Raw genomic sequence first — 27,950 nt, 5'->3', positions numbered from 1 at the left:
TGTGCATCGCAGTTTGCGATTGGCATCCATTATTTATGCTGTTTAGCTTTCAGTAGTTTCTGTTTCCCTTTGACTTCACTCGGTGTTGAAACTTAAGTTGCTTTGGGTTAAATATCTGGAATTTAAAAATCAGCTCTCCATAGATTTTCATGTTTTATTCCAATATAGGGGGCCATTTTCTCCAATTGAGTCCATGTTGGTTCACATGTAATCTCATTCAAAGGATTCAAATGTCTTTGAATGGGATTACTTAGAGTGATATTTGTATTACCATTCAGCCATAGTAAAGAAAAGCAACAAGACACACACACAGCTTCTTAACAGTTAACATAAACATCCGCCACAGCGGATTCCCCACATTCCTCACTGTGTTGGAAGGCAATAAAGTCTAATCTTCTTCCCTCATTCTCCATAATTTTCCATGTAATCTATTCTCCCCATATTCCCATCAATCGACTGCAGATTCTCTAACTCACCATCACACAGAGCACAATTTACAGTGGCAAACCAACCCCTCAACCCAAACATCATTGGGATTTGGGAGGAAATTGGCATCGTGTATGATAAGCATTTGACGGTTCTGGGCATGTACTCACTGGAGTTTGGGAGGATGAGGGAGGATCTGAATCAAACTTACTGAAAAGTGAAAGGCGTGGATGTGGGGAGGATATTTCCACTAATGGGAAAGCCCAGGACCAGCTGACCACCTCGGAATAAAAGGATGTACCTTTGGAAAGGAGGAACTTCTTTAGTCAGAGGGTGGTGAATCTGAGGAATTAATTTCCACGGATGGCTGTGGAGGTCAAGTCATTGGGTATTTTCAAAGCAAAGATTGACAGGTTCTTCTGTAGTAAGGATGTCAAATGTTTTGGGTTGGAGGCAGGATTCAAGATTCAAGAGTTTATTGTCATGTGTCCCTGATAGGACAATGACATTCTTGCTTTGTTTTGTTTCAGCACAACAGAACATAGTAGGCATTGACTACAGAACAGATCAGTGTGTCCATATACCATTATATACGTGTATATACACACATGAATAAATAAACTGATGAAGTGCAAATAACAGATAATGGGTTATTAATGTTCAGAGTTTTGTCCGAGCCAGGTTTAATAGCCTGATGGCTGTGGGGAAGTAGCTATTCCTGAACCTGGTTGTTGGAGTCTTCAGGCTCCTGTACCTTATACCTGAAGGTAGCAGGGAGATGAGTGTGTGGCCAGGATGGTGTGGGTCTTTGATGATACTGCCAGCCTTTTTGAGGCAGCAACTGCGATAAATCCCCTCGATGGAAGGAAGGTCAGAGCCGATGATGGACTGGGCAGTGTTTACTACTTTTTGTAGTCTTTTCCTCTCCAGGGCGCTCAAGTTGCCAAACCAAGCCACGATGCAACTGAGAATGGGGTTGAGAGGGAAAGATAGTTCAGCCATGATGAATGGCAGAGTAGACTCGATGGGCTGAATCACCTAATTCTGCTCCTATGAACTATGAATATAGCTGAGGGAAACCCATACAAGCACAGGGACAACGTGCAAACTCCACACAGACAGTGTTGGAGGTCAAGGTTGAACCCATGTTGCTGGAGTGGTGCAACATCTACTCCACAATCTGTACCACTGAGCATAAAACAGTTGGCTTATCTTCAATTCCCCAATCACTACAATGAAAAAAGAAACTAAATTCTGGAAATCTGAAACAAAATACAGGAAATGCATTCAGCAGGATAGTCGGCATCAGTGGAAAGTAAAAAAAAAAGTTAATATTTCAGATCCAGGACCTTTTAATCAGAAGTTGTGAAAGAGAAATAAAAAACATTTTAGTTTCCAGGAAATTAGGTGAAAGGACAGGGACACCAAACTCGTCTTATCAGAACAACCGACAGCCAACCACGTCATCTCTGAGTGCCCGCTCTACCACCCACCAAATGGAGCGCTCTACCACCCAGAGCGCGGCCTCGCATCGCCTGGCGTGGCCTTAAATGGCCGCGGGACTTGCCATCACCCGCCGGGGACTTTGACTTTGACTTTGGCATCGGGAGAAGAATGGAGAGCAGGGGAGAGACAAGACTTTGCCTTCCATCACAGTGAAGTGGAGATTCACTGTGATGGATGTTTGTGTAAATTGTGTTGGTGTGTGTCGTGGTTTTTTTCTTGTTGTATGACTGCAGAAACCAAATTTTGTTTGAACTTCATTTGAGGTTCAAATGACAATAAACGGCATTGTATTGTATTGTATGGGGCTCGGGGTCTGGCAGACATTGACGTAGCGACAACAACCTGGCTGCCCAACACCAGGCTTGAGATCTACCTATTCCTTTCGTTTATTCATGTTTCATTCGCAAGAAGAAGAAGAAGATCTTATTGGACTTTCCCATGTAACCACAGGAGGTTCAACACTTATCCTTTCACCTCTTCCCTTTTAGGGATCCAAACTATTTTTTAATTGGATGAAGCAGCAAATAGCTTGCATTTCCTCTCATCTAATGTACCTGTACTATATTCCGTTTTCACAGAGTGCTCTTCCCGCTATTGGTGAAACCAAACACAGTTCTGGGGGTTAGACACAAAATGCTGGAGTAACTCGGTGTGTTACAAATTCATTTTCACAAAATCGGATCCGTTCCAAGGAGTTGTGTAATTTCCAATGGGTTTTTTGTGTCTGTGAAGAACTGCTTCCCCCCCATACTTCAATAATATTCACCGGAATTTCATGCGTTTCTTTGCATTTCACAATATTTTACAGGCTTGCACAATAATTGATCAAATGTCATGGAGGGGTAAGATGCGAATATATAGATTATGGTCTGTGCAAATTGTAATGGAGGTATGGGGTCCAAAGCTGCTCACAATACTCCAAATGTGGTCAGAGCCTTATAAAGCATCAGCATTATATCCTTGTTTTTGAATTGTAGCCCTTTCAAATAAATGCTAGCATTGCATTTGCCCTCCTTACTACCGATTCAACTTGCAAATGAACTTTGTGGGAATCCTGCACCAGCACTCCCGTCCCTTTGCACCTCCATTTCCTGAATTTACTCCCCATTTAGAAAATAGTCTATGCCTGTCACACAGAGAGTGGTGAATCTCTTCAACTGTCTGCCACAGAGGGTAGTTGAGGCCAGTTCATTGGCTATATTTAAGAGGGAGTTAGATGTGGCCCTTGTGGCTAAGGGGATCAGGGGGTATGGAGAGAAGGCAGGTACAGGATACTGAGTTGGATGATCAGCCATGATCATATTGAATGGCGGTGCAGACTCGAAGGGCCGAATGGCCTACTCCTGCACCTAATTTCTATGTTTCTATGTTTCTATTCCAGCTGCTACTTCTCTGCCCACTCTCCCAACCCGTCTGGGTCCTTCTGCAGAGTCCCTGCTTTCTCTACACTACTTGCCCCTCCACCTATCTTTGCATCATCTACAAATTTGGCCCCAAAGCCTTTGATTCCCTCGTCCAAATCATGTACATACACCCTGAACAGTGGAGGCCCCAGCACTGACCCCAGCGGAACACCACTAGCCACTGGCAGCCAGCCAAAAAAAGCCTCCTTTATTGCCACTCTCTGCCTCTGTCATCCACCTAACCTGCTATCCATGCTAGTATAGAAACATAGAAATTAGGTGCAGGAGTAGGCCATTCGGCCCTTTGAGCCTGCACTGCCATTCAATATGATCATGGCTGATCATCCAACTCGGTATCCCGTACCTGCCTTCTCTCCATACCCCCTGATCCCCTTAGCCCCAAGGGCCACATCTAACTCCCTCTTGAATATAGCCAATGAACTGGCATCGACTACCCTCTGTGGCAGTCCGAGTTTTTAGATTCACCACTCTCTTGTGAAAAAGTTTTTGTCATTTTTGTTGGGGTTTAAAGGTTTCCCCCTTATCCTTAAGCTGTGGGGGCTTGTCCTGGACTTCCCCAACATCGGGAAACAATCTTCCCTGCATCTAGCCTGTCCCGACCCCTTTTGAATGTTGTAAGTTTCTATAAGATCCCCTCTCAATCTCCTAAATTCTAGAGAGTATAAACCAAGTCTATCCAGTCTTTCTTCATAAGACAGTCCTGACATCCCAGGAATCAGTCTGGTGAACCGTCTCTGCACTCCCTCTATGGCAATAATGTCCTTCCTCGGATTTGGAGACCAAAACTGTACGCAATACTCCAGGTGTGGTCTCACCAAGACCCTGTACAACTGCAGTAGAACCTCCCTGCTCCTCTGCCCTCTGATACCGTGGGCTCTCATCTTTAGCAGCCTCATATGCGGCACCTTACCAAAGGCCTGAAAATCCCAGTGAACCACATTCACTGGCTCTCCTTTCTCTATCCTGCTATTTCCTCAAAGAATTCCAACAGGTTCATTAGGCTAGATCGCCCTTTCACAAAACCATATTGAGTTCGGCTTATTTTATTGTGTACTTCTAAATACTCAGAAACCTTGTATTTTATAATGGACTCTTAAATATTACCAACCATTGAAGTCAGGCTATAGTTTCCACTCTTCTGCCTTGCTCCCCTTTTGAACAGTGGAGTAATATTTGCTATTTTCCAATCATCTGGAACCACTCATGTGATTCTTGAAAGATCACAACTAATGCTTCCACAATCTCTAAAGCCACCTCTTTCAGAACCTTAGAGTGAAGTCCATCTAGTCCAGATGACTTATCCACCTTCAGACCTTTCAGCTTCCCAAGCACCTTCTCTCTAGTGATAGTCACTCCACTAACATAAACACATTTTTTTTATCCACGAGTAGTTGCTCTACTCAACAGCCAAAAATCTGTAGCCTCCCTTTGATCTGGTGTTTTGTTGGTTCACATGCTTGATCAATTGTGTTTTATCATTAATGTTTTATTATTATTACTGTTTAGTGTTTTCTGAGTCATTCGGAACTGTCACTGTATGTCATGTTGTTACTTGTGGGCGGAGCACCAAGGCAAATTCCTTGTATGTGAATACTTGGCCAATAAGCGTACTTACACTTACATACTTGCATCCACCCCCTGACTCTCTTGAATTTCCGGCACATTGCAGGTGTCTTCCTTTGTGAAGATTGATACAAAAAATGTATTCAACTCCTCTGCCATTTCTTTATGCCCCATTATCACTACTCGAGCATCATTTTCCAGTGGTCCAATGTCCACTCTTGCTCCTTTCTTACTCTTTATATGTACCTGAAAATCTTTTGTTATCTGCTTTTATATTAATGGCTAACTCACTTTCGTATTTCATCTTTTCTCCCCGCATTGCCTTTTTAGTTACCTTCTGTTTTTATATTCTCTCTCGATGAGTTTGTGGGAAAATCCAGCCATGGTATTTAGTTTCTCTTCTGCTTCTATTCATGTCACAGAGTCCAAAAATCAGAGAGTCGCTGAGAAATATAACTTGTAAACGGGTCCGTTGGCCCACAGATATTTGTAATCTTTCTGCATTAACTACTATGTTCTATGGATGTGAGAAGCATCTTCCTAACTCCAAGCTGGACAGCTTAATATTCTTTCCAAAGGTTCTCCATTGGAAGTTGCTATGATAGGTATGTTCTAATGATCTTGCACTGAAGATGAGAAATGTAACATATTACAGCAATGTGCCTTAGACAAGCATTTATTGACAACTTTATGAGTCCTATTTTATTTAATGTTTATATGGACGAATTGTCAAATCAGTTAAATAGTTTAAAAACTGTCTGTCTTGTGGGCAACACTATTGTTAATCATCTGATGTATGCAGACAACCTGGTCCTGCTCTGTCCATATAGTGCTGGGCTGCAGCAGATGCTGAAGGTGTGCTCTCAGTATGGCCTTGATTATGACATAAAGTATAACGCTAAGAAAAGCCGCATAATAGAAACAGGAAACATAGAAATTAGGTGCAGGACATAGGAATCATTCGGCCCTTCGAGCCTGCACCGCCCTCTATTCAATATGATCCTTCCTGATCATCCAAACAGTGTACCAATACTCCAGGTGCCTTCTCTCCATAGACCCTGATCCCTGCAGCCACAAGGGCCACATCTAACTCCCTCTTAAATATTGCCAATGAAAGGCCTCAACCATACCCTTTCTGTGGCTGAGAGTTCCAGAGATTCACCACTCTCTGTGTGAAAAAAGTTCTCCTTATCTTGGTCTTAAAGGATTTCCCCTTTATCCTTAAGCTGTGACCCCTTGTCCTGGACTTCCCTAACATCGGGAACAATCTTTTCTGCATCTTTAGCCCTTCCAACCCTCTTAAGAATTTTGTAAGTTAAATATAAGATCCCCATCTCATCTTCTACAATTCTAGACAGCTATAAACCAAGTCTTCAAGCCAACATGCTTTCTTCAAGAGATAGTCCTGACCATCCCAGGAATCAGTCTGTTCAGACCTACTCTGCACTCCCTCTATGGCAATAATGTCCTTCCTCAGATTTGGAGACCAAAACTGTACGCAATACTCCAGGTGTGGTCTCACCAAGACCCTGTACAACTGCAGTAGAACCTCTCTGCTCCTATACTCAAATCCTTTTGCAATGAAAGCTAACATGCCATTCGCTTTCTTTACTGCCTGCTGCACCTGCATGCCTACCTTCAATGACTGGTGTACCATGACACCCAGGTCTTGCTGCATCTCCCCCTTTCCCAATTGGCAATAATGGTAGTTAGAAGCGCTGAGGACAGGGAATCAACTTTTCCGACCTTTTATTTGTCAGTCCTCTTGTAGTGTGTGAGGAAATTAAATACTTAGGTCATGTCATATCTGATGACTGGAAGGATGACAAAGACCTCTACCGACAGCGCTGTAAAATTTATCTTCAAGCCAACATGCTTATAAGGAAGTTTTATATGTGCTCTGACCATGTGAAGTGTTCCCTGTTCAGAACCTACATCACACCGTTATATACTGCTCAATTGTGGTCTAAGTATAAGAAAAAGAGTATGCAGAGGCTTAAGGTAGCATACAATGATGCAATGAGGTTGCTACTTCGTGTCCCTAGGTGGCATAGTGCCAGTCAATTGTTTGTGTCCACTAGAGTGCCAACCTGTGAGGCACTCTTAAGACAGCTGATATTTAGTTTTATGTGTCGCCTGGACAAGTCAGAGAACCACATAATTGAAGCCTTAGTCAGCCCTCTGAAAAGCTGCTATAGATTCACTTCTAGGCTAAGACGGCATTGGTGCAATAGCTTATATATATTTTAGGCTAATATGCAATTTCTTAATGTATCTTTGTAATTCTTTGTACTGTTTGATGTGTATATGGACCTGTCTGAAATAAAGCTTTAATAATTAATGTGATTGATTTCACTAGTCTGATGGTTTGCAAGAGCTTTGTTGCTGACATTCATTTGCTCCTCACCACAAATATATTACTTTTCACACCCTGATACCACGAGCTGGTGAGCAATATTTGGAAAAGTTTTCCCAACCAGAACTTGTTACATCAGAAGGAGGTGTTACTTGTAATTATTCACACTTTAAATTATGCTAAATACACAGGAAACAAAAAAATCCACAGAAATAGATGGATAGCTAAACAAGGAGTAAATTAACAGAGGTTTTGATTTGGGTGAATGAGGAGAATGAATGCCGACAGGTGAGTGAGTCAGGACAGAGATTGGCAAAAGCACAGGCAAGTGTCTATGGTGCTGGGGGGGAGGGGAGGGACAGCTGATTAATCTGAATGCATATTTCATATGGATGATTTGATTGATTGAATGATACAGCATGGAAACGGGCCCATCGGCCCACGAGTCCACAACGACCATCGATCATCCCTGGGATGTCAGGACTTTCATATGAAGAAAGACTGGATAGACTCGTCTTGTACTCGCTAGAATTTAGAAGATTGAGGGGGGATCTTATAGAAACTTACAAAATTTTTAAGCGGTTGGACAGGCTAGATGCAGGAAGATTGTTCCTGATGTTGGGGAAGTCCAGAACAAGGGGTCACAGTTTAAGGATAAGGGGGAAGTCTTTTAGGACCGAGATGTGGAAAACTTTTTTCACACAGAGTGGTGAATCTGTGGAACTCTCTGCCGCAGAAAGTAGTTGAGGCCAGTTCATTGGCTATATTTAAGAGGGAGTTAGTTAGATGTGGCCCTTGTGGCTAAAGGGATCAGGAGGTATGGAGAGAAGACAGGTACAGAATACCGAGTTGGATGATCAGCCATGATCATATTGAATGGTGGTGCAGGCTCGAAGGGCCGAATGGCCTACTCCTGCACCTATTTTCTATGTTTCTATGTTTCTAAAATAGGTGCAGGAGGAGGCCATTCAGTCTTTCGCACCAGCACCGCCATTCATTGTGATCATAGAAACATAGAAACATAGAAATTAGGTGCAGGAGTAGGCCATTCGGCCCTTCGAGCCTGCAGCCTTGGGCCATTCAATATGATCATGGCTGATCATCCAACTCAGTATCCCGTACCTGCCTTCTCTCCATACCTATCTTAGGTGTATAGTAAGACTAGTTTCACTGTCCTCCTGATTAATTCTACTATTTCTATGCCTCGTTGTTACCTTCTCCTCTGCCAACAATGAACCAGTCTACATTCCCTTATCAACTTGTGCTTTGATCTATCGTTTTCACACCTTACCCTTCCATATCTCTAGTTTCCCTATCCCCCCTGACTCTCAGTCTGAAGTTGTTTCTCACCCTGAAACACCGCCCATTCCTTCGCTGCTGAGGCTGCCAGTCTTGTTGAGTTACTCAGTGTTTTGTGTCTATCTTAGGTGTATACAGGAAGGAACAGATGCTGCTGCTGTTCCTTCCTTCTCGTCTGGTGACGGGCATGCCAATTACATCATTTCTCAATAAAAACAAGCAGATTGCATTAGGGCCTCAGTATTGGGGATGTTGGCCTGAGGGAAGGTACCAGTGCTTCTCCTCCCAATGAGTTTGTGGTGACATCTCGTGTTCGGTTACATTAAATCAGATGCCAGTGCATTTGATTTATTCAAGCCAAGATACAGGGGAGGCTCAGAACAATATGTAGTTTTGTGGGAGTGTTCCTAAAAAAGAAATACTCCAACCTAAAGGGCCTGTCCCACCAGCATGCGACTGCATGCGTCTAGCGCGAACAAACATGGTTGCTTGAGGCGTACGGCCTCAATGTGGCTACGGGCAGGCAGGCTATTGGCGCGCAGGATTTTCGGACAGTGCAAGATTTTCAGAGCCCCGCGCGATGTCGGGTCCAGCCCCGCACAACTCCATACGCCTCTGCCGATCGAAGTGGGACCGGCCCTGCGAGGCCACACGCCTCAAGCGACCACGTTTGGTCCCGCTAGACGCATGCAATCGCATGCTGGTGGGACAGGCCGTTAACATAAAAATGATATAACATGCATATATAACAATTCAGTTGTATGTGGTCATCATTACTGAGATTAGTTCCTGTGTATTTTAAATAAAACTTTGTAGTTTCCGATAGGTTAGCGTTTCTTTAAGTTCCTTCTTCCCTCTTGCCCTCAGTAATTCTTCACACGCATGTTGCTTTTTTTGTATTGGTGCAGTTCTGTTAATCCGAGTTAGTGTTGTAAAGTAATTCAAGCTGTATGCTGGACCTTTTATGCTCCATCAGTTGTTATTTTTAATCATCACACGACACTCCAGCTTGAAACCAACATTTAGACTGCCGGCACCGATGGATGCTGCCGTATATTGGATATGATTGTAAATCAAACCACATCTGTCTTCCGACCTGACTGTAAAATATTCGGTGGGGGAGGGGGAAGGGTTCTAACCACTGTCCTGACCAACACTTATTCCACAACCAACTACACTGAACCACATTTTCGGGCCAGTTATCTCTTAGCTGTTTTGTGGAACTTGTCAGTGTAAATTGTCAGCTGTCTTTACCCTCCAGTACAACAGTGGCTGCCCTTAAAGTATTTATTCATTTGTGAAACAGTTGGGATGTTCTGAGACTGCGAAGGACACTAAGTAAATGGAAGCATGTTTAAAAAACAAAAACAAAATTCCAAGCTATTGAGGCAAAGATTAGATTTAAGCCGGTTGGCATTTATGGTACAACATTTGGCGCTGACTGAATAAGCAGAGGGTACAGATGCTGTAGCCAATAATTAATGATCACATGTTTTGTTTGAATATATATATATATTTAACTGAGACTTGCCAAAATGAGTCATCTGGGTTCAAGTGAAAGAAAGCAGTTGTCAGCTAGTGCTCTTCAAATGTCTGATGGCCTACATTTTTATGGAAATTGCAGAATGTTATTCCAAACTTAAGATATCTGTGGAAGAAACCTGGCTAACTATTCAGTCATATTTTTTTACCACCGTTTAAATTTTAATTCCAAATTTAATTCTAATTTTTGAATATTGAAAAAAATATATTCCCTATGGTTTAGATCTCATAGAAGCATACAGAGTGGAAACAGGCCTTCCGGCCCAACTTGCCCACGCCAACCAACATGTCCCATCTATACTAGTCCCACCTGCCTGCGTTTGACCCATATCTGTCTAAACCCATCCTATCCACGTCCCTGCCTAAATGCTTCTTAAACATTGCGATACTACTACCTGCCTCTACTATCTCCTCCAGCAGCTCGTCCCATACATGGAAACATAGAAAATAGGTGCAGGAGTAGGCCATTCGGCCCTTCAAGCCTGCACCGCCATTCGATATGATCATGGCTGATCATCCAACTTGGTATCCCATCCCTGCCTTCTCTCCATACCCCCTGATCCCTTTAGCCACGAGGGCCACATCTAACTCCCTCTTAAATATAGCCAATGAACTGGCCTCAACTGCCCTCTGTGGCAGAGAATTCCACAGATTCACCACTCTCTGTGTAAAAAATGATTTTCTCATCTCAGTCCTAAAAGACTTCCCTCTTATCCTTAAACTGTGACCCCTAGTTCTGGACTTCCCCAACATTGGGAATAATCCTCCTGCATCTAGCCTGTCCAACCCCTTAAGAATTTTGTAAGTTTCAATAAGATCCCCCCTCAATCTTCTGAATTCTAGCGAGTACAAGCCGAGTCTATCCAGTCTTTCTTCATATGAAAGTCCTGACATCCCAGGAATCAGTCTGGTGAACCTTCTCTGTACTCCCTTTATGGCAAGAATGTCTTTCCTCAGATTGGGAGACCAAAACTGTACGCAATACTCCAGGTGTGGTCTTACCAAGACCCTGTACAACTGCAGTAGAACCACCCTGCTCTTATAATCAAATCCTTTTGCTATGAAAGCTAACATACCATTTGCTTTCTTTACTGCCTGCTGCACCTGCATGCCTACCTTCAATGACTGGTGTACCATGGCACCCAGGTCTCGTTGCATCTCCCCTTTTCCTAATCGGTCACCATTCAGATAATAGTCTGCTTTCCTGTTTTTGCCACCAAAGTGGACACTCACACCCACCACCCTCTGTGAAAAGGGAAGAGGTAACCTCTCTGGTTCCCGTTCAATCTTTCCCCCCTCACCCCCCTGACCGCTAACATCCCAGAAACCTATGTCCTATGGATCTGGATTCTCCTACTAGGTGTGTGTGTGGGGGGGGGGGGTGTGTGTGTGTGTGGGGGGGTGTGTGTGTGTGTGTGTGTGGGGGTGGGTGTGTGTGTGTGGGTGTGTGTGTGTGTGGGTGGGTGTGTGTGTGTGTGTGGGTGGTGTGTGGGTGGGTGTGTGTGTGTGTGTGTGTGTGTGTGTGTGTGTGTGGGGGGGGGGTGTGTGTGTGGGGGGGTGTGTGTGTGTGTGTGTGGGGGGGGGGTGTGTGTGTGTGGGGGGGGGTGGGTGTGGGGGGGGGTGGGTGTGTGTGACGGTGGGTGTGTGTGGGTGTGGGGGGGGGGGGTGTGTGTGTGGGGGGGTGTGTGTGGGGTGTGGGGTGGGGGGTGTGGGTGTGTGATGGTGGGGGGGGGGTGTGTGTGTGGGGGGGGTGTGTGTGTGTGTGGGGGGGGTGTGTGTGTGTGTGGGGGGGGGTGTGGGTGGTGTGTGTGTGCTGTGTGTGTGTGTGGGGGGGGTGTGTGTGGGGGGGGGTGTGTGGGGTGTGGTGTGGGGGGGGTGTGTGGGGGGGGTGGGGGGGGGGGGGGGGTGAGGGAGGGGGTGTGTGTGTGTGAGGGGGGTGTGTGTGTGGGGGGGGGGGTGTGGGTGGGGGGGGGTGTGTGTGTGGGGGGGGGGGGGGGTGGGGGGGGGTGGGGGGGGGGTGGGTGGGGGGGGGGGTGTGTGTGGGGGGGGGGTGTGTGTGTGGGGTGTGGGGGGGGGGGTGGTGTGTGGGGTGGGTGTGTGTGTGTGGGTGTGTCCATTGTCATTGAACCTTTGAGAGATGTCGATTTGTCCCACTTTCGTGACGCTGGCAAAAAGAGACCTTTTCTTTCAAAGGAATATTAAATGCTTTAGTTCTTCACTCATGCCTGTTTTTTCTTCGTATTTGAGAAATTGATGTCATTTTGATTCAATGTCTTACCACTTTATTATTTAATTATCTAGGCTGCAACATTTGCTGAAATTGAGATCTTGACTGGTAGCATAATTAAATGTGTCTAAATTCAACAGAAATATATGGTTTGTAACTAACTAGATTATATGGAACAAAGAAGTGAAGAGATTGAAGGTTTTTTTTCACTTTCCATCACAGTGAGGAATGTGGAGGAGTCACTGTGGTGGATGTTTATATTAAAATGTATTTTGTGTGTTCCGTTGCTTTTTATTTGCATGATTGACTTGGCAAATGAAATTCCTCGTATGTTGCAAAACATACATGGCTAATAAAGTATAATAATATTGTATTATTGCACGTTGTTTTGAAGGGGAGGAATATAATTCCCTCCAGTGAAAATCAGGAAAGACCATCCAGAAGGGAGACAACCCACAGTGTTTGTTTCTTGTTTCTCTGGTTACTTGTACGTGACAGCATTAGGAAGTTGTGTAATGTCTGTTAAATGAACCAGTGCATTGTGCGACCAAATGCATATCCAAAAAAATTAACATTCCAAAATTTGTTTTCTTTTAGTTTCAATCTTGAGGCCCTCACTCGTTTCTCCTCGGTACCCTGCTGCTCCGTCCTTGCTCCCCCCTGGTCTCAACCTTTCAACTCCTCAGCAGTCGCATTCAACACATAAACATCCAAAATGTTCACCACCTCCAACGGGATCCCACCACGAGTCACATCTTCCCATCTCCACCCCTTTCTGCATTCTGCAGAGACCGTTCCCTTCGCAACTCCCTGGTTAACTCATCCCTTCCCACCTAAACCACCCCCTCCCCAGGTACCTGCAGAAGATGCAACACCTGTCGCTATATCTCCTCCCTCGGCTCTGTCCAGGGACCCCGACAGCCCATTCAGGTTAGGCAGAGGCTCACTTGCAGCTCCTCCAACCTCATCTACTGTATCCGCTGTTCAAGATGTGGTCTCTTATACATCGGCGACACCAAACGTAGACTGGGCGATCGTTTCGCTGAACACCTTCATTCAGTCCATCTGTACCTACCTGATCTCCCGGTTGCTAAACACTTTAATTCTCCTTCCCATTCCCACATTGACATTTCTGTCCTAGGTCTCCTCCATTGTCAGAGGGAGGCTAAACGCAAGTTGAAGGAACAGCATCTCATATTTCACTTGGGCAGCTTACAGCCCAATGGTGTAACTATTGATTTCTCTAACTTCAAGTAACCCCGGCATTCCATCTCTCTCTCTTCCTCCCACACCCATGTCACACCAGCTTCTCGTTTTCACCCAACAAATATCTAACAATGGCCTGCTCCCTTTATCATTGTTACTCTTGTCTCCCTGTCCCGTGACTTTGATGTTTTGATCGAGACCCTTCATCAGACTGAAGTCTGAAGAAGGGTCTCAATCAAAACATCATAATCCTGGAGAGGGCGATACAGAGATAAGGAAATGCAAGGTGTGAAAACGAGACAGGGGGATGGAGATCAAGGGAAATGTAAAATAGATCATCGTTAGCTAGGAGAAGGAAAGGACAAAGCAAACAGAGATAAAATGTAAACAAGGACAGTCAGACTGATTGGAGAACTGGGAAGGGGGGAGGGTTGGAGAGAGAGGGAAGGCAAAGGTTACTTGAAGTTAAAGAAGTCAATATTCATACCGCTGTGGTGTCAGCTGCCCCAGCGTGAATATGAGGTGTTGTTCCTGCAATTTGCACTAGGCCTCACTGACGATGGAGGAGGCCCAGGACAGAGAGGTCAGTGTGGGAATGGGAGGGGGAGTTAAAGTGTTTAGCAACCAGGAGATCAGGTAGGTTTAGGCAGACTAAGCAGAGGCGTTCAGAGAAACGATCGCCGAGCCTGCGCTTGGTCTCGCCGATATTCAGGAGTCCACTCCTGGAACAGTGGATACAGTAGATGAGGTTGGAGGAGGTACGTGAATCTCTGCCTAACCTGAAAAAACTGCTGGTGTCCTTGGACGGAGTCGAGGAGGTATAGAGATAGTACCCAAGCTTGTGGAAGGACCATTCAGCAGCCTGATAACACAGAGGGAAGCCGCTGTTCCAGCCTGGTGATGCACACCTTAAAGCTTCTGTATCATCTGCTGGATGGAAGTGGGGAGAAGGAGCAATGACCAGGAAGTCTTCAACTAAGTTGCCTGCTTTTCCGAGGCAGCGTGAAGTGTAGATGGAGACAATAGTGGGACGTCTGGTCCGTGTGATGGGCTGGGCTACATCAACAACTCGCTGTAATTTCTTACGATCTTGGGTAGAGCTTTTCCAAGATCAGGCTGCAATGCAACCCAACAGTATGCTTTCATGCTTTTAGTCTGAAGAAGGGTCTCGACCCCAAACGTCACCCGTTCCTTCTATCCAGAGATCCTGCCTGTCCCGCTGAGTTACTCCAGCGCTTTGTGTCTCATCTAATGTCAGATTAACCTCTACCACATTGTTCATGTTGGACTTTATGGAACAGTTGCACTACAAAACTGATAACTATATTCTGCACTCTTTCTTCCCCTTTGCTCAACCTATTGTGTAATTGAGTTTGACGTGATTGTATTTATGTATAGTACCTGACCTTGGATTATTTGCAAAACAAAGCTTTTCATAGTACCTTGATTCATGTGACAATGATAAACTTAAACCAACCTGTGATCTGGCTTTTTCATAGAAACATAGAAAATAAGTGCAGGAGTAGGCCATTCGGCCCTTCGAGCCTGCACCGCCATTCAATATGATCATGGCTGATTATCCAACTCAGTATCCTGTACCTGCCTTCTCTCCATAACCCCTGATCCCTTTAGCCACAAGGGCCACATCTAACTCCCTCTTAAATATAGCCAATGAACTGGCCTCAACTACCTTCTGTGGCAGAGAATTCCACAGATTCACCACTCTCTGTGTGAAAAATGTTTTCCTCATCTCGGTCCTAAAAGATTTCTCACTTATCCTTAAACTGTGGCCCCTTGTTCTGGACTTCCCCAACATCGGGAACAATCTTCCTGCATCTAGCCTGTCCAACTCCTTAAGAATTTTGTACGTTTCTATAAGATCCCCCCTCAATCTTCTAAATTCTAGCGAGTACAAGCTGAGTCTATCCAGTCTTTCTTCATATCAATCAATCAATCAGTTTTATTCGTCACATAGCACATAAAGTGCAAGTGAAATGAATTTGCCAGCAGCGGTACAATGATAAAGAACACACAAACACAATAAAAATGTAACACAAACATCCACCACAGCATTCATTCATCACTGTGGTGGAAGGCACACAAATTGTCCAGTCCTCCTCCATTTTCCCCCGTGGTCGAGACCACAATCCTCCGCAGTCACTGCTGCGGGCGTCCAGTTGATAAAGGACAAGGTAAAAGTCAAGGTAAGTCCAGGATCGGCACTTCCCCACCGGAGACTGCGGCTTAAGGTTGTTGTAGGCCGCAAGCCGGCGGTCGAAGATTTAAAGTCCCCGCCGCAGCCAGAAGCACCGCAGACCGCAGGGCCGGCGGTCGAAGCTCCCCTCCAGGGGTGATGGTAAGTCCACGCCGGGCCCGCGGTAGTAGTTGGCCGCGGGCCGGCATTAGGAGCTTCTTCTTCCCCCGGGTCCCCCACGAGGGATCCCGGGCTGTAGACGCCGCGCCAGCTGGAACTCTGCAGACTGCGGCTTCAGGCTGCCGGCAGCCCCGGGCCAGCGAAACAGAGCGCTCCCCTCCAGTGAGGGCTCGCCCACTCCACGTCGAGAGTCCGCACTGCGCCCGCCGCTGAAGCCCCGGGCTCGTCTCCGGGAAAAGTCGCCCGATCCTTGATGTTAGGCCACGGGGGAGGCGGCCTGGAAAAAGTCACCTCTCCGTGCAGGAGGCGACCAAAACGGTTTCCTCCTTATCCCCCCCCACACCACCCCACACAAACCCCAACACACCGAGAAACATCAAAAACATACTGTAAAACACACTACAAAAACAAAAAAAGTAGAAAAAAACGGACACGCTGCTGACGGCGCCGGCTTGCAGCGCCCCCACCGACCTCTATGAAAGTCCTGACATCCGTCTGATGAACCTTCTCTGCACTCCCTCTATGGCAAGAATGTCTTTCCTCAGATTAGGAGGGCCGACTGAATCTCATTATTTGGTTGAAACTATGGCTTTAACTTACTGAAGATAGACACAAGAAGCTGGAGTAACTCAACGGGGCAGCCGGCATCTCTGGAGAGGAGGAATGGGTGACGTTTTGGGTCGAGACCCTTCTTCAGACTGATTAGGGGTAAGGGAAATGAGAGATATGGACGGTGAATGAAAGAGATGCAAAAAGGTAACGATGAGAAAGGAAACGGGACATTGTAAGCTGTTTGTAGGGTGAACATGAGAAGCTAGTGGTTCTGGAATCTCCTTGAATATTTTCTTTTCGCAAGTTTGAAACTTTCAGGTCGAGAATTCCAGCAACACAGTTCAACATTTATTGATTTATTTGAAACGTGACTGAATTTTTAAATAAAAAATGCCTCTTGTGTACGTTGTGCATGGGCACCGCACTCCCAGAGGTTTGGTCCATGTCCTCTATATCGAAGCTATAGAGTTTTGGTGCTGAGCCCACATGGAAAGCCGTCCGACTTTCACATCCAGTGTGTGCACGTGAAGCTTAAGGGCCTGTCCCACCAGCATGCGATTGCATGCGTCTAGCGCGACCAAACGTGGTGGCTTGAGGCGTACGGCCTCGCGGGGCCGGTCCCACTTCCAAGCGCGGAGCCGTCTGGAGTTGTGCGGGGCTGGTCCCGACATCATACTCACCAATCAGCTGGGCAGGAGGCGGGCCGACTGAATTTAGACGTCACACGGCGTCGGGCGGTGACGTCATCGCGCAACGCCACGCGCTAGGCGTACGCCGTCAAGATGCTGCGTACGATGTCAAGACGCTGTGTACGATGTCAAGACGCTGCGTAGCCCGTCGAGGCGCTGCGTACGGCCTCAATGCGGCTGCGAGCCGACAGGCCGTTGGCGCGCGGGATTTTCGGGCAGTGCAAGATTTTTGGAGCCCCAGGCGATGTCGGGACCAGCCCCGCACAACTCCATACGCCTCCACCGACCGAAATGGGACCGGCCCCGCGCGGCTGTACGTCTCAAGCGACCACGTCTGGTCGCACTAGACGCATGGAGTCGCATGCTGGTGGGACAGGCCCTTTATGAATTGCATACAGCCCTCCCAACCCCCTGCAGAGATTCTCTGGAAGGTTGAGACCCCTTCACCGTTGATTACAGGGTTTGAGTTTACCTGGATGTGCGTTAAGGAGCTTGAGGCCTCTGCTGCCTTTTGAGTAGGTGGTCCATTAAGTAATTTATTTAATGTTTGCTTCCACCCCCTTCCAACCTGCTGATGATACCCATCCAGCTGCCCCCTTTACCCCCACTCCTGGTTTCAAAATCCCGCCTCTGATCATAACATTTGGTTCAGGATCCTACCTTCAATCAATGTGTGTGCCACCCATAATATTTCTGGACACCACATCCCGCCCACCACCAGCTTGAAATGGCCAGACTTTTTCTTCTACCAATCATTCCAACTCTCTAAACTACTGAACTCTCAAAGGGTGGTGGGTGACTGGAACAGGCTGCCTGGGGTGATGGTGGTGGTGGAGGCATAAAGCATAGTGGCACTAAAGAGTCGTTTGGATAGACGGATGGATATTGCAGGGACTGGACTATTATGGATTATGGGCAAGCAATGAGTTGGACCTGGCATCTTGTTTGGCACAGACATTGTGAGCCGAAGGGCCTGCTCCTGTGCTGTACTGTACTATGTTAGTCATAGAAACATGCAGTGTGGAAACAGGCCCTTCGGCCCAACTTGCCCACACCGGCCAACATGTCCCAGCTACACTAGTCCCACCTGCCTGCGCTTGGTCCATATCCCTCCAAAACCTGTCCTATCAATGCACCTGTCTAACTGTTTCTTAAAAGTTGGGATAGTCCCAGCCTCAACTACCTCCTCTAGCAGCTTGTTCCATACAGCCACCACCCTTTGTGTGAAAATGTTATCCCTCAGATTCCTATTAAATCTTTTCCCCTTCACCATGAACCTATGTCCTCTGGTCCTCGATTCCCCTACTCTGGGCAAGAGTCTCTATGCATCTATTCCTCTCATGATTTTATACATGATTTTGTTCTGTGCACTGACATCCTTCCACTCCAAGCATGACTCTCACCTGACCCTCCCTGTCGTTCTTTCCACCTTGTTTCATGCTGTCTGTATCAAGCAGACTTGTCAAATTCCACAATGCCTGAGGAAAGAATTTAATGCATTGAAATGCCCGTTCGTTAGAATTTCATTCTGCTGTTGTCAGTACATATAATAGTTGAACAGGCTTGACTCTTCACTCTCCTGTTCTATACAATGTTATTGGCACAAAACTGGCTCGGGCCCATGTCTCTATGCAGACACACTTTAACTGCATTGTATTGGCACTGGAAAATGCCCCGCCCCATTTTGATACAAAAAAAGAATATTGGGTTGATCAATGCAACAGATTGTGGCTGAGTTAAAATCCATTCCTAGGATCAACTAAGTTGTGCATATGCCATGGCTAACACATGGGCTTCACTGCTTATGTGAAGCATTTATAAAAAAAAAACATTCTGGCAAGGAAATGTGGAATTGTCACGAATATGGAATTCACCAAACTTAATGACTCATTATCATTCCTTAACAGCTGGCAGTCAGCCAGAACTAGTTTGGAAAATGTGGGGTGACATTTGCTTCCCTCTGCCGTTTTACAACAAGAAACCACTATGCTAGTTCGTTTTATTTTCGAGATACAGCGTGGAAACGGGTGCTTCGGCCCACCAAGTCTGTGCCGACCAGCGTTCCCCGTACACTGGCACTGTCATACGCACACTGGGGACAATTTACTTTCTTTACCGAAGCCAATTAACTCACAAATCTGTAAGTCTTTGGAGTGTGGGAGGAAACCGGAGATCCCGGAGAAAACCCACGTGGTCCCGGAGACAATGTACAAACTCCGTACAGACAGCACCCGTAGTCGGGATCGAACCCGGATCTCTGGCGCCTTAAGGCAGCAACTGTATCATTTTGCCAATATGACACTCTGTTCAACAGCAGCAAACTAGTTGCAGTGTGGCATAACCTTGCTTGTGAATTGGTAACACAGCACCATGGGGTCAGCAAAAAAAAACAAGGAACAGCAGATGCTGTTTTAAAGTCTGAAGAAGGGACCCAACCTGAACCGTTACCCATCCATGTTCTCCAGAGATGCTGCCTGACCCACTGAGTTACTCCAGCACTTCATGCCCTATTTTTGTTTTTAACCATGGGGCTCAGTAGCTCCAGGAGCCAGTGCTGACACCAGATATTGGTTGGTAGAAAATATGTGGTATGGAGCAGAAAGACAAGGTAAACGCCACAAACCCAGCAGCATCATTGAGACTGAACCATGTATTTGGCACCATGAGGGTTAATGCCATTGCAAAAATGTCTGGGTTCAATTACCATTCCAAAAATCTGTGCACATAATCTAATCTCATGTTTCAGTATTGTGCCAAATGCTTGCACTGTTTGTTGTCTTTTGGATGAGACACGAGTATGATTTCTATCCAAATCCATTGGCAACAATTTGAAAATGGAGAATTTTCCCAGCGTCTTGGCTAATATTTACCCACTGCCAACACACAAACTCAAATTATTTGGTCATAAGTTCCTTGACGGTTATGGGATCTCATTATATTCACACAGGCTGTGGTAACAATAACTGTCCTTCAAAAGTATTGAATTGGATGCAAAATGCTTCAAGAGTTGAGATATCATGTAAACACAAATGTATTTACTTTCCTTGTTGATGAAAAACATATTTGTTGTTTGCAAACTACACGACAGTCTTTGCATGAAATCCAATTCACTTAAACAACTGGCTGACAGTTCATTGGAATAATTTGCTGGAAGATTAAATGCATTAGGACTGTACTGCTAACTGTACTCCACATATGACTTTCTGTTTTTATCCCCTTGCTGTTACTGAAACTACTAGTTTTTTTTCCTGAATTAAGAGCAGGACCTTCTTGCCTACTTAGAAACATAGAAAAATAGGTGCAGGAGTAGGCCATTCAGCCCTTCGCCATTCAATATGATAATGGCTGATCATCCAATGAGTATCCTGTACCTGCCTTCTCTCCATACCCCCTGATCCCTTTAGCCACAAGGGCCACATCTAACTCCCTCTTAAATATAGCCAATGAACTGGCCTCAACTACCCTCTGTGGCAGAGAATTCCAGAGATTCACCACTCTCTGTGTGAAAAATGTTTTTCTCATCTTGGTCCCAAAGGATTTCCCCCTTATCCTTAAACTGTGACCCCTTGTTCTGGACTTCCCCAACATAGGGAACAATCTTCCCAAACTTTCTCAGGATTCCATCATTCACTACATGTTGTTACAAACTTTGTTAATTAGGTTCACATTAATTCAAATGGTACAAGTTACCTAGCAATTCATTTTTTACGGACTCTAGATTTGCCCCCGACTGTATTTGCACTTACCATTCATTTTCTCAGCGAATTTCATCCTTTTTTTACTGACTTCACAAGTGAAAATTGTTTTTGCTGAATGGAGTATTGAATTCTACCTAGAGAACGGTCTCAACTTGAAACATCACCCATTCCTTGTTCTCCAAAGATGTTGCCTGTCCCGCTGAGTTTCTCCAGCATTTTGTGTCTGTTTAGAGTCTACACAGTTCTGGAAGTCTACAGGTTTTTCATGGCCTATTTAAAAACAAACTTTCTTGCTGATCGAATCTTGATAGGAGTAAAGGCCCTGTCCCATGATGCGAGTTCACCCAAGAGCAGTGGCGGACTGGGTCTAAAAATATTGGTTGCCAGGAGACAAAGGGGGCCCACTTCATCAGGGGCACACTTGCCATCGGGCAAGCTGACACCCTGGCCAGTCCGCCACTGCCCAAGAGCTCTCCCGAGTTTAAAACAAAATCAAACTCGTGGTCAGTACGTAGAATGTACGTCGGAGCTTGTGGACGTCTCGTAGCGACTCGTAGCGCTAACGGCAGGTACTCGGGAACCGCGGTAAGTTCGTGAAACTTGTGAAGTTTTTTCAACAGTGTGAAAAATTTCCAAGTGTAAAAAAAATACTCGTGATGAAGTACCACGAGGTTGATTTTTTTAAATTTGGGTAATTTGGGTAATTTGGGTAATTTGCTCTTGGGTAAACTCGCATCATGGGACAGGCCCTTAACTGTTTGAGTTTGGACTTCCCAATTACAAGTGAGGTAAGGAGAATGATACATCTGCAGCTTCGATGCAGTGATCACTTCTGCTGACTTTGTTTCCGTGTGATGTTACAACTTGTGCAATGACTAATATCAGACCAGTGCTTCCTGGTAAGATTCAAAGTGTTGTTATTGGAGGGGGGAGGTGGGCAATCTCCCATTTTTTCTCCTTTTAGCTGGTTAATAGAGAAGGAAATGCAATAAGATGCATAATCAGTTGCCTCTTGAAGTTACCAATTTGCCATTCACAAGCGGATGAAACCTTTAATTAGCTCTGGGTAGGTGCAAAGGTGAGGTTACAAAGGTATGTTTGTTTAGGTGCTAGCGAACCAACTTCTGACTGTTTTATCGCTCCACCTCCTGCCCAGCTAAAGTCGGCACCTTGTCATATGAAGATGGTGTGAAACGGCTGATGATTTATTGTGAAGCACTTTTACACCACCTGGAAAGATCAGCTTCAAGCCATTTGATTTTCTTCTCTCCTTGCTTTGCGATATTTCTAATATTAGAGAATACGTGATCATGACATCAGTACTGCCAGGTACTTAGAGTGTAACTATTTTTGTCGAAAGTTAATACCACAGTTCTTCCAAATTGTCCAAGAGGCTTTTGGAAATTTATTTCAAAATGCTTGCACGATTGACTTGAAAAAGGCCTGTCCATCTTGAGCTATCTAGGTTCAACAGGATATGAATCATGTCTATGTTAGCTAAATGTAAACATTTCCCAGGGGCAAGCACTTCCTTTTGGTTTTTATACTTTTTGCATTTAGGACACTCAATGAGAGGGATAACAGCCATCGGCTTGGAGATTTTGAGAAGTTTAAAGATGCATCTTGTGCTATATGTTTAATCTTTAACTTTACCTAGTTTGAGTCTTCAACTATTTTCCTTATTGTGTTCTAGGGGGAACTCGAGAAGCTGAACCAGTCGACAGAGGCTATTAATCGCCAGGAAACTGAACTAGAGGTAAAGTTTACAGGAAAATATTATGGAATGAGGCCATGCAGCCCATCAAGCCCATACTGATTTCTAGGGGAGCAATCCCACCTGTCCCATTTCCATGTAGGCCTCACATGTATTCCCTCCCGCACATGGCCATCAAATCCTTTTTTACTTTTTTTGCCATTAACTGACATAAGATGTTTTACAGTTGCTGGTTTAACTGACCAGCGTGTTATGGGGATACGGGAGGATCTGGGGGAAATCCTTCACCTGAGAGAACACAAGGTCCAGGATTGACCCAGGGTCCATGAAGTTCTGGCGCAGCAGAACTGACTGTGCCATCGGAAGGGAACCAGTATTTACTTTAGTGATACAGCATGAAAGCAGGCCATTCAGCCCACCAAATCCATGCCGACCCGTTAACACCAGGTCTATGTTATCCCACTTTCTCATCCACTCTCTACACATTAGAAGCTATTGGGTTTTTTTTTTAACAAGGGCCAATGAACCTTCTAACCTGCCTGTCTTTGGGAAGCGGAAGGAAGCCAAGCTGCCAATTTTCGTGTCATAAGTGATAGGAGTGGAATTTGGCCATTCGGCCCATCAAGTCTACTCTGCCATTCAATCATGGCTGATCTATCTCTCCCTCCTAACCCCATTCCCCTGCCTTCTCCCCATAACCACGGACACCTGTGCTAATCAAGAATCTATCCATCTCTGCCTTAATAAATATCCATTTACTTGGCCTCTACAGCCTTCTGTGGAAAAGAATTCCACAGATTCACCACCCTGAATTATCTACGTGTTTAACACAGATTCTTTGTCACTTGACCCTGTAGAAGACGATCATTAAATATTGATGTTGTATGTACAGAAATGACTGCAAACTTTATCAAACCAGATCAATTAGTGCAAAGTCCTTCTCTTCCTCAGATATTTGGACAGGATGATGATCCTGGATTGCAAGGCCCCATGTCTGACAGGACATTGGGCCAAATGTTCCGAAGTGTCAGACTGAATTCTGTGCTCCAGCTTCTGGAGTAGGACTTCATCATTTGAAACTTTTAACCAAAAGGCAGTAGTTGTGCTAATTAACCAACGATGACCTCTTGTATCTTTGTAACTGAAGACATTAAAAAAAAAACGAGCCGTTCTCAATTTGCAAGAGTTATTTTAGGAAGGCCTTTGAGTGAGACAATTTAATGGGAAGCGAGAATCTAATTAGGACAACATTTTGAAGGTTAATTACAAAAGTTACTGATGACACATACTTTGGGAGATGGTTACAAGTGTCCAATGTTTAACAAGGACATTGAAAATGGTTAACATTGTGGGTAATGTTCCCAATGTTGGGCGAGTCCAGAACCAGGGGCCACAGTCTTAGAATAAAGGGGAGGCAATTTAAGACTGAGGTGAGAAAAAACGTTTTCACCCAGAGAGTTGTGAATTTGTGTAATTCCCTGCCACTGAGGGCAGTGGAGGCCAAATCAATGGATGGGTTTAAGAGAGAGTTAGATAGAGCTCTTGGGGCTGGTGGGATCAAGGGATATGGGGAGAAGGCAGGCACGGGTTATTGATTGGGGATGATCAGCCACAATCACAATGAATGGCGGTGACTAGTGGGGGTGCCGCAAGGCTCTGTGCTGGGACCCCAGTGTACAATATAAACGTATAAACGATTTAGACAATAGAATTAAATCTGTCACCTCCAGGTTTGCGGATGACACAAAGCTGGGTGGCAGTGTGAGCTGCGATGAGGATGCTATGAGGCTGCAGGATGGCTTGGATAGAGTGGCTGAGTGGGCAGATGCATGGCAGATGCAGTATAATGTGGATAAATGTGAGGTTATCCACTTTGGTGGCAATAACAGGGAGGCAGATTAATAGACAATAGGTGCAGGAGTAGGTCATTCGGCCTTTTGAGCCAGCACCGTCATTCAATATGATCATTGCAGATTAGGAAAGGGGAAGTGCAAATTGACCTGGGTGTGCATGTACATCAGTCACTGAAAGTAAACATGCAGGTAGAACAGGCAGTGAAGAAAGCTAATTGCATGTTGGCCTTCATTGCGAGAAGATTTGAGTGTAGGAGCAAGGAGGTCCTACTGCAGTTGTACAGGGCCCTGATGAGACCGCACCTGGATTATTGTGTGCAATTTGGTCTCCTAATTTGAGGAAGGACATTTTTACTATTAAGGGAGTGCAATGTAGGTTTACCAGGTTAATTCCCGGGATGGTGGGACTGACATATGATGAAAGAACGAGTGGACTGAGCTTGTATTCACTGGAATTTAGAAGGATGAGAGGGTATCTTGTAGAAGTATATAACATTCTTCAAGGATTGGACAGGCAGATGCAAGAAAAAAATTCTCGATGTTAGGGGAGTCCAGAACCAGGTCACAGTTTAAGAATAAGGGGTAGGCGATTTAGGACTGAGATGAGGAAAATCTTCTTCACCCAGAGCGTTGTGAATCTGTGGAATTCTCTGCCACAGAAGGCAGTGGAGGCCAATTCACTGGATGTTTTCAAGAGAGAGTTAGATTTGGGCTGAAGGGATATGGGGGAAAAAAAGGAACGGGGCACTGATTTTAGATGATCAGCCATGATCACATTAAATGTCGGTGCTGGCCGAAGGGCCGAATGGCCTACTCCTGCACCTATCGATGTTTCTACGACTTCCCAGGATCAAGACTGTCAGTTTAAAAACATAACCTCTTATTCACCTCGTTATCCATCTTCATGCTCTTTACAAACACTTTTTCTCGACAGTGAAAACTTTGTCCAAGGGAATTCCATCTGCCAATCCTAATGAAAATATTGTACATGGAGCTGAGAATTAGCTGGAACATTTGTCAGCACTTTCTGCAACTTAACATTGGGAATTTATTGCAAGAGGGGGACAAATTCCTTTGTTTTGCACAAGGCAGTTCCTTTTATAATTTGTCGTGAGATGTCAGGCTGAAGTACTGTTCTCAACACATATAATGTGTCACGAATTACAAGCTGTTCTCTAAATCAATAACAATTTGCGATTACTTTTTTTGTAATACTGCATGGACACAGGCCCTTCGGCCCATCAAGTCCGCACCGACCAGCGATCCCCGCACATTAACACCATGCTACACACACTAGGGACTATTTACATTTATACCAAGCCAACTAATGTACAGACCTGTACGTCTTTGGAGTGTGGGAGAAAACTGAAGATCTTGTAGAAAACTTGCGTGCACGGGGAGAACATCCAAACTCGGTACAAACGGCACCGGTCCTCAGGATTGAACCTGGATCTCTGGCGCTGTAAGGCAGCAGCTCCACCGCTGAGCCGCCGTGCTGCCCTTACTACTGTATGATTCAATTACAAAAGATCTGCATAAAAGCCCATTATAATATAGGACATTACAGCACAGGAACAGGCCCTTCAGCCCACTATGTCTTTGCTGAACATGATACCAGGTTAAACTCGTCTTCTATGTCTGCAAGTGATCCATATCCCTTCATTCCCCTGCTGAGAGAGTGCCTTTTTACTTCAACCCAAACCCAAACAACCATTTGCAGGCAGTGCTTTTTTACCTCTAACCATATTTTCATTTTCAAACCAAATTAAGGGTACTCACAGTGCTGTAGACATTTGCCAGTGTCATTCATAGCTCTGATTGAGGCACACCACTTGCAGAGACTGATTGAGACACACCACTTGCAGAGACTGATTGAGGCACACCACTTCCTGGTTTTATAGTCCCTCCACCTCCCTCCAGCAGGGGCAGCAGAGAGAATGGGGAATGTTGTAAAAACATTAATATATCTGTCAATTTTCATCGACGGGAAAAATCCTCGACACACCTGCGGCGGAGGGGGGCTCTGAGCGAGGTGGCCAAAAATGACGGCCGTAGGTGGCGGCGTTCTCTCGGAAACCGCAGCACAGAAAGCCAAAACCGGTCAAGAACAGAGTTTTAGTAATATATAGATGATGCAGAAGGAGACCATGCAGTCGGTCGGGTCAGTCCTACTCCCAGAATCCAATCCAATCCAACTTTATTTGTTAAGCACTTTAAAACAGCCAATGTTGACGAAAGTGCTGTACAGAAGAATAAACATGACATCATAAACAGACACCATAACAGCTCACATGAGGCGCAAAAATTACATATGAAATACAACAATAAATTAAAAGACATAAAACATGTGTAAAAATAATAGCCACGGAATAAAAGAAATCAAAAAATAAGAAATTAAATCAAGTAATTCAGTAGTGCAATTTCATTTCATCCAACCCGACCCCACCAACCATTCTTCACATCTGCGTGGCGTATTGGATGAGATTTTGGGTGTAACTGTTGACAATGAAACTAGGCGGTGGGACAAGTGTAGCTGGGACACGTTGGCTGGTGTGGGCAAGTTGGGCCGAAGGGCCTGTTTCCACACCGTATCACTCCATAACTCAAAGTGGAGATTGCAGGGTTTAAAGATACAGTATATCTGTTTGGTGTTACTGTCCTTTGGGGGGAATCATCTGGGCACACTGGCAGAAGAGGGAAATGGGATTGAGACTGTTTTTCACATGACGTGTATTTGATTATTGTAGAACTCCCTTTGGAAATGTTGAAAGTATTTTCTGGCTGACACGCTCTGAGCCCTGATCATGTCCGCTGTTGTCTTGCAGGAAGGCCGGCAGAAGTTTCGAACGGTTTTAGTTGAAGCCACAGTTAAGCTTGATGAAGTAGGGAAGAAGGTGGGAAAAGCGGTGGATGATTCCAAGCCATACTGGGAGGCCCGAAGAGTCACACGTCAGGTAAAGGAATGAACTTTGCATTCTGTTTCTAAGTTGGGAAGTTTCTTCATTTGCTTTGTCACACTATGGAAAGGAACAATAATTTAGAGTCATAAGAGTGATACAGTGTGGAAAAGGGTCCAACATGTCCCAGCGACACTAGTCCCACCTGCCCGCGTTTGGTCCATATCCCTCCAAACTTGTCCTATCAATTTGACCATGTTCAAGTGAAGAATTCACTTTGAGCCAGATAACACAAGGCCTAAATCCATGGTCATCTTACGGAGGAACTAGGTGGTGACCCGGCTGATAATTAACCTTCATATTATATAACTTAAACAACGTCATCTCAATGATGGGTTGGGGAAATTGTTTGCTATAGTATGATAATAACTGTTTAGTCTGGACTTTGGTCTGTTTTGACTATTTTACTGTTGTAATGTTCTTTGCACAAATCATGTTCTCGGGGTATCTAAACCTAAATTTTAGTAGTTACTTAAGTTATGATGTCGGATGGAAGCTGCAAACCCAAATCTCGTTGCACTTATGTACAATGACAATAAAAGATATTATTATTATTATTATTAT

At 45.1% G+C, this 27,950-nt stretch overlaps 1 protein-coding gene across 1 annotated transcript in view; it reads left to right on the top strand.

Annotated features, from left to right (window-relative positions):
• The window catches only part of sh3bp5b (SH3-domain binding protein 5b (BTK-associated)), a 74,396-nt gene that overhangs the window by 8,138 nt on the left and 38,308 nt on the right, over positions 1 to 27,950 (top strand). The window contains exons 2-3 of the mRNA XM_055651052.1: positions 22,556 to 22,618; positions 27,255 to 27,383. Coding sequence (XP_055507027.1) covers positions 22,556 to 22,618; positions 27,255 to 27,383 — 192 coding nt within the window. The remainder of the gene's footprint in view (positions 1 to 22,555; positions 22,619 to 27,254; positions 27,384 to 27,950) is intronic.

This window comes from Leucoraja erinacea, chromosome 2 (genome assembly GCF_028641065.1).
Source record: "Leucoraja erinacea ecotype New England chromosome 2, Leri_hhj_1, whole genome shotgun sequence".
In the NCBI taxonomy this organism is placed as follows: domain Eukaryota; kingdom Metazoa; phylum Chordata; class Chondrichthyes; order Rajiformes; family Rajidae; genus Leucoraja; species Leucoraja erinaceus.
The sequence above is the reverse complement of the archived record's forward strand: the minus strand, read 5'-3'. Positions and strand labels throughout refer to the sequence as shown.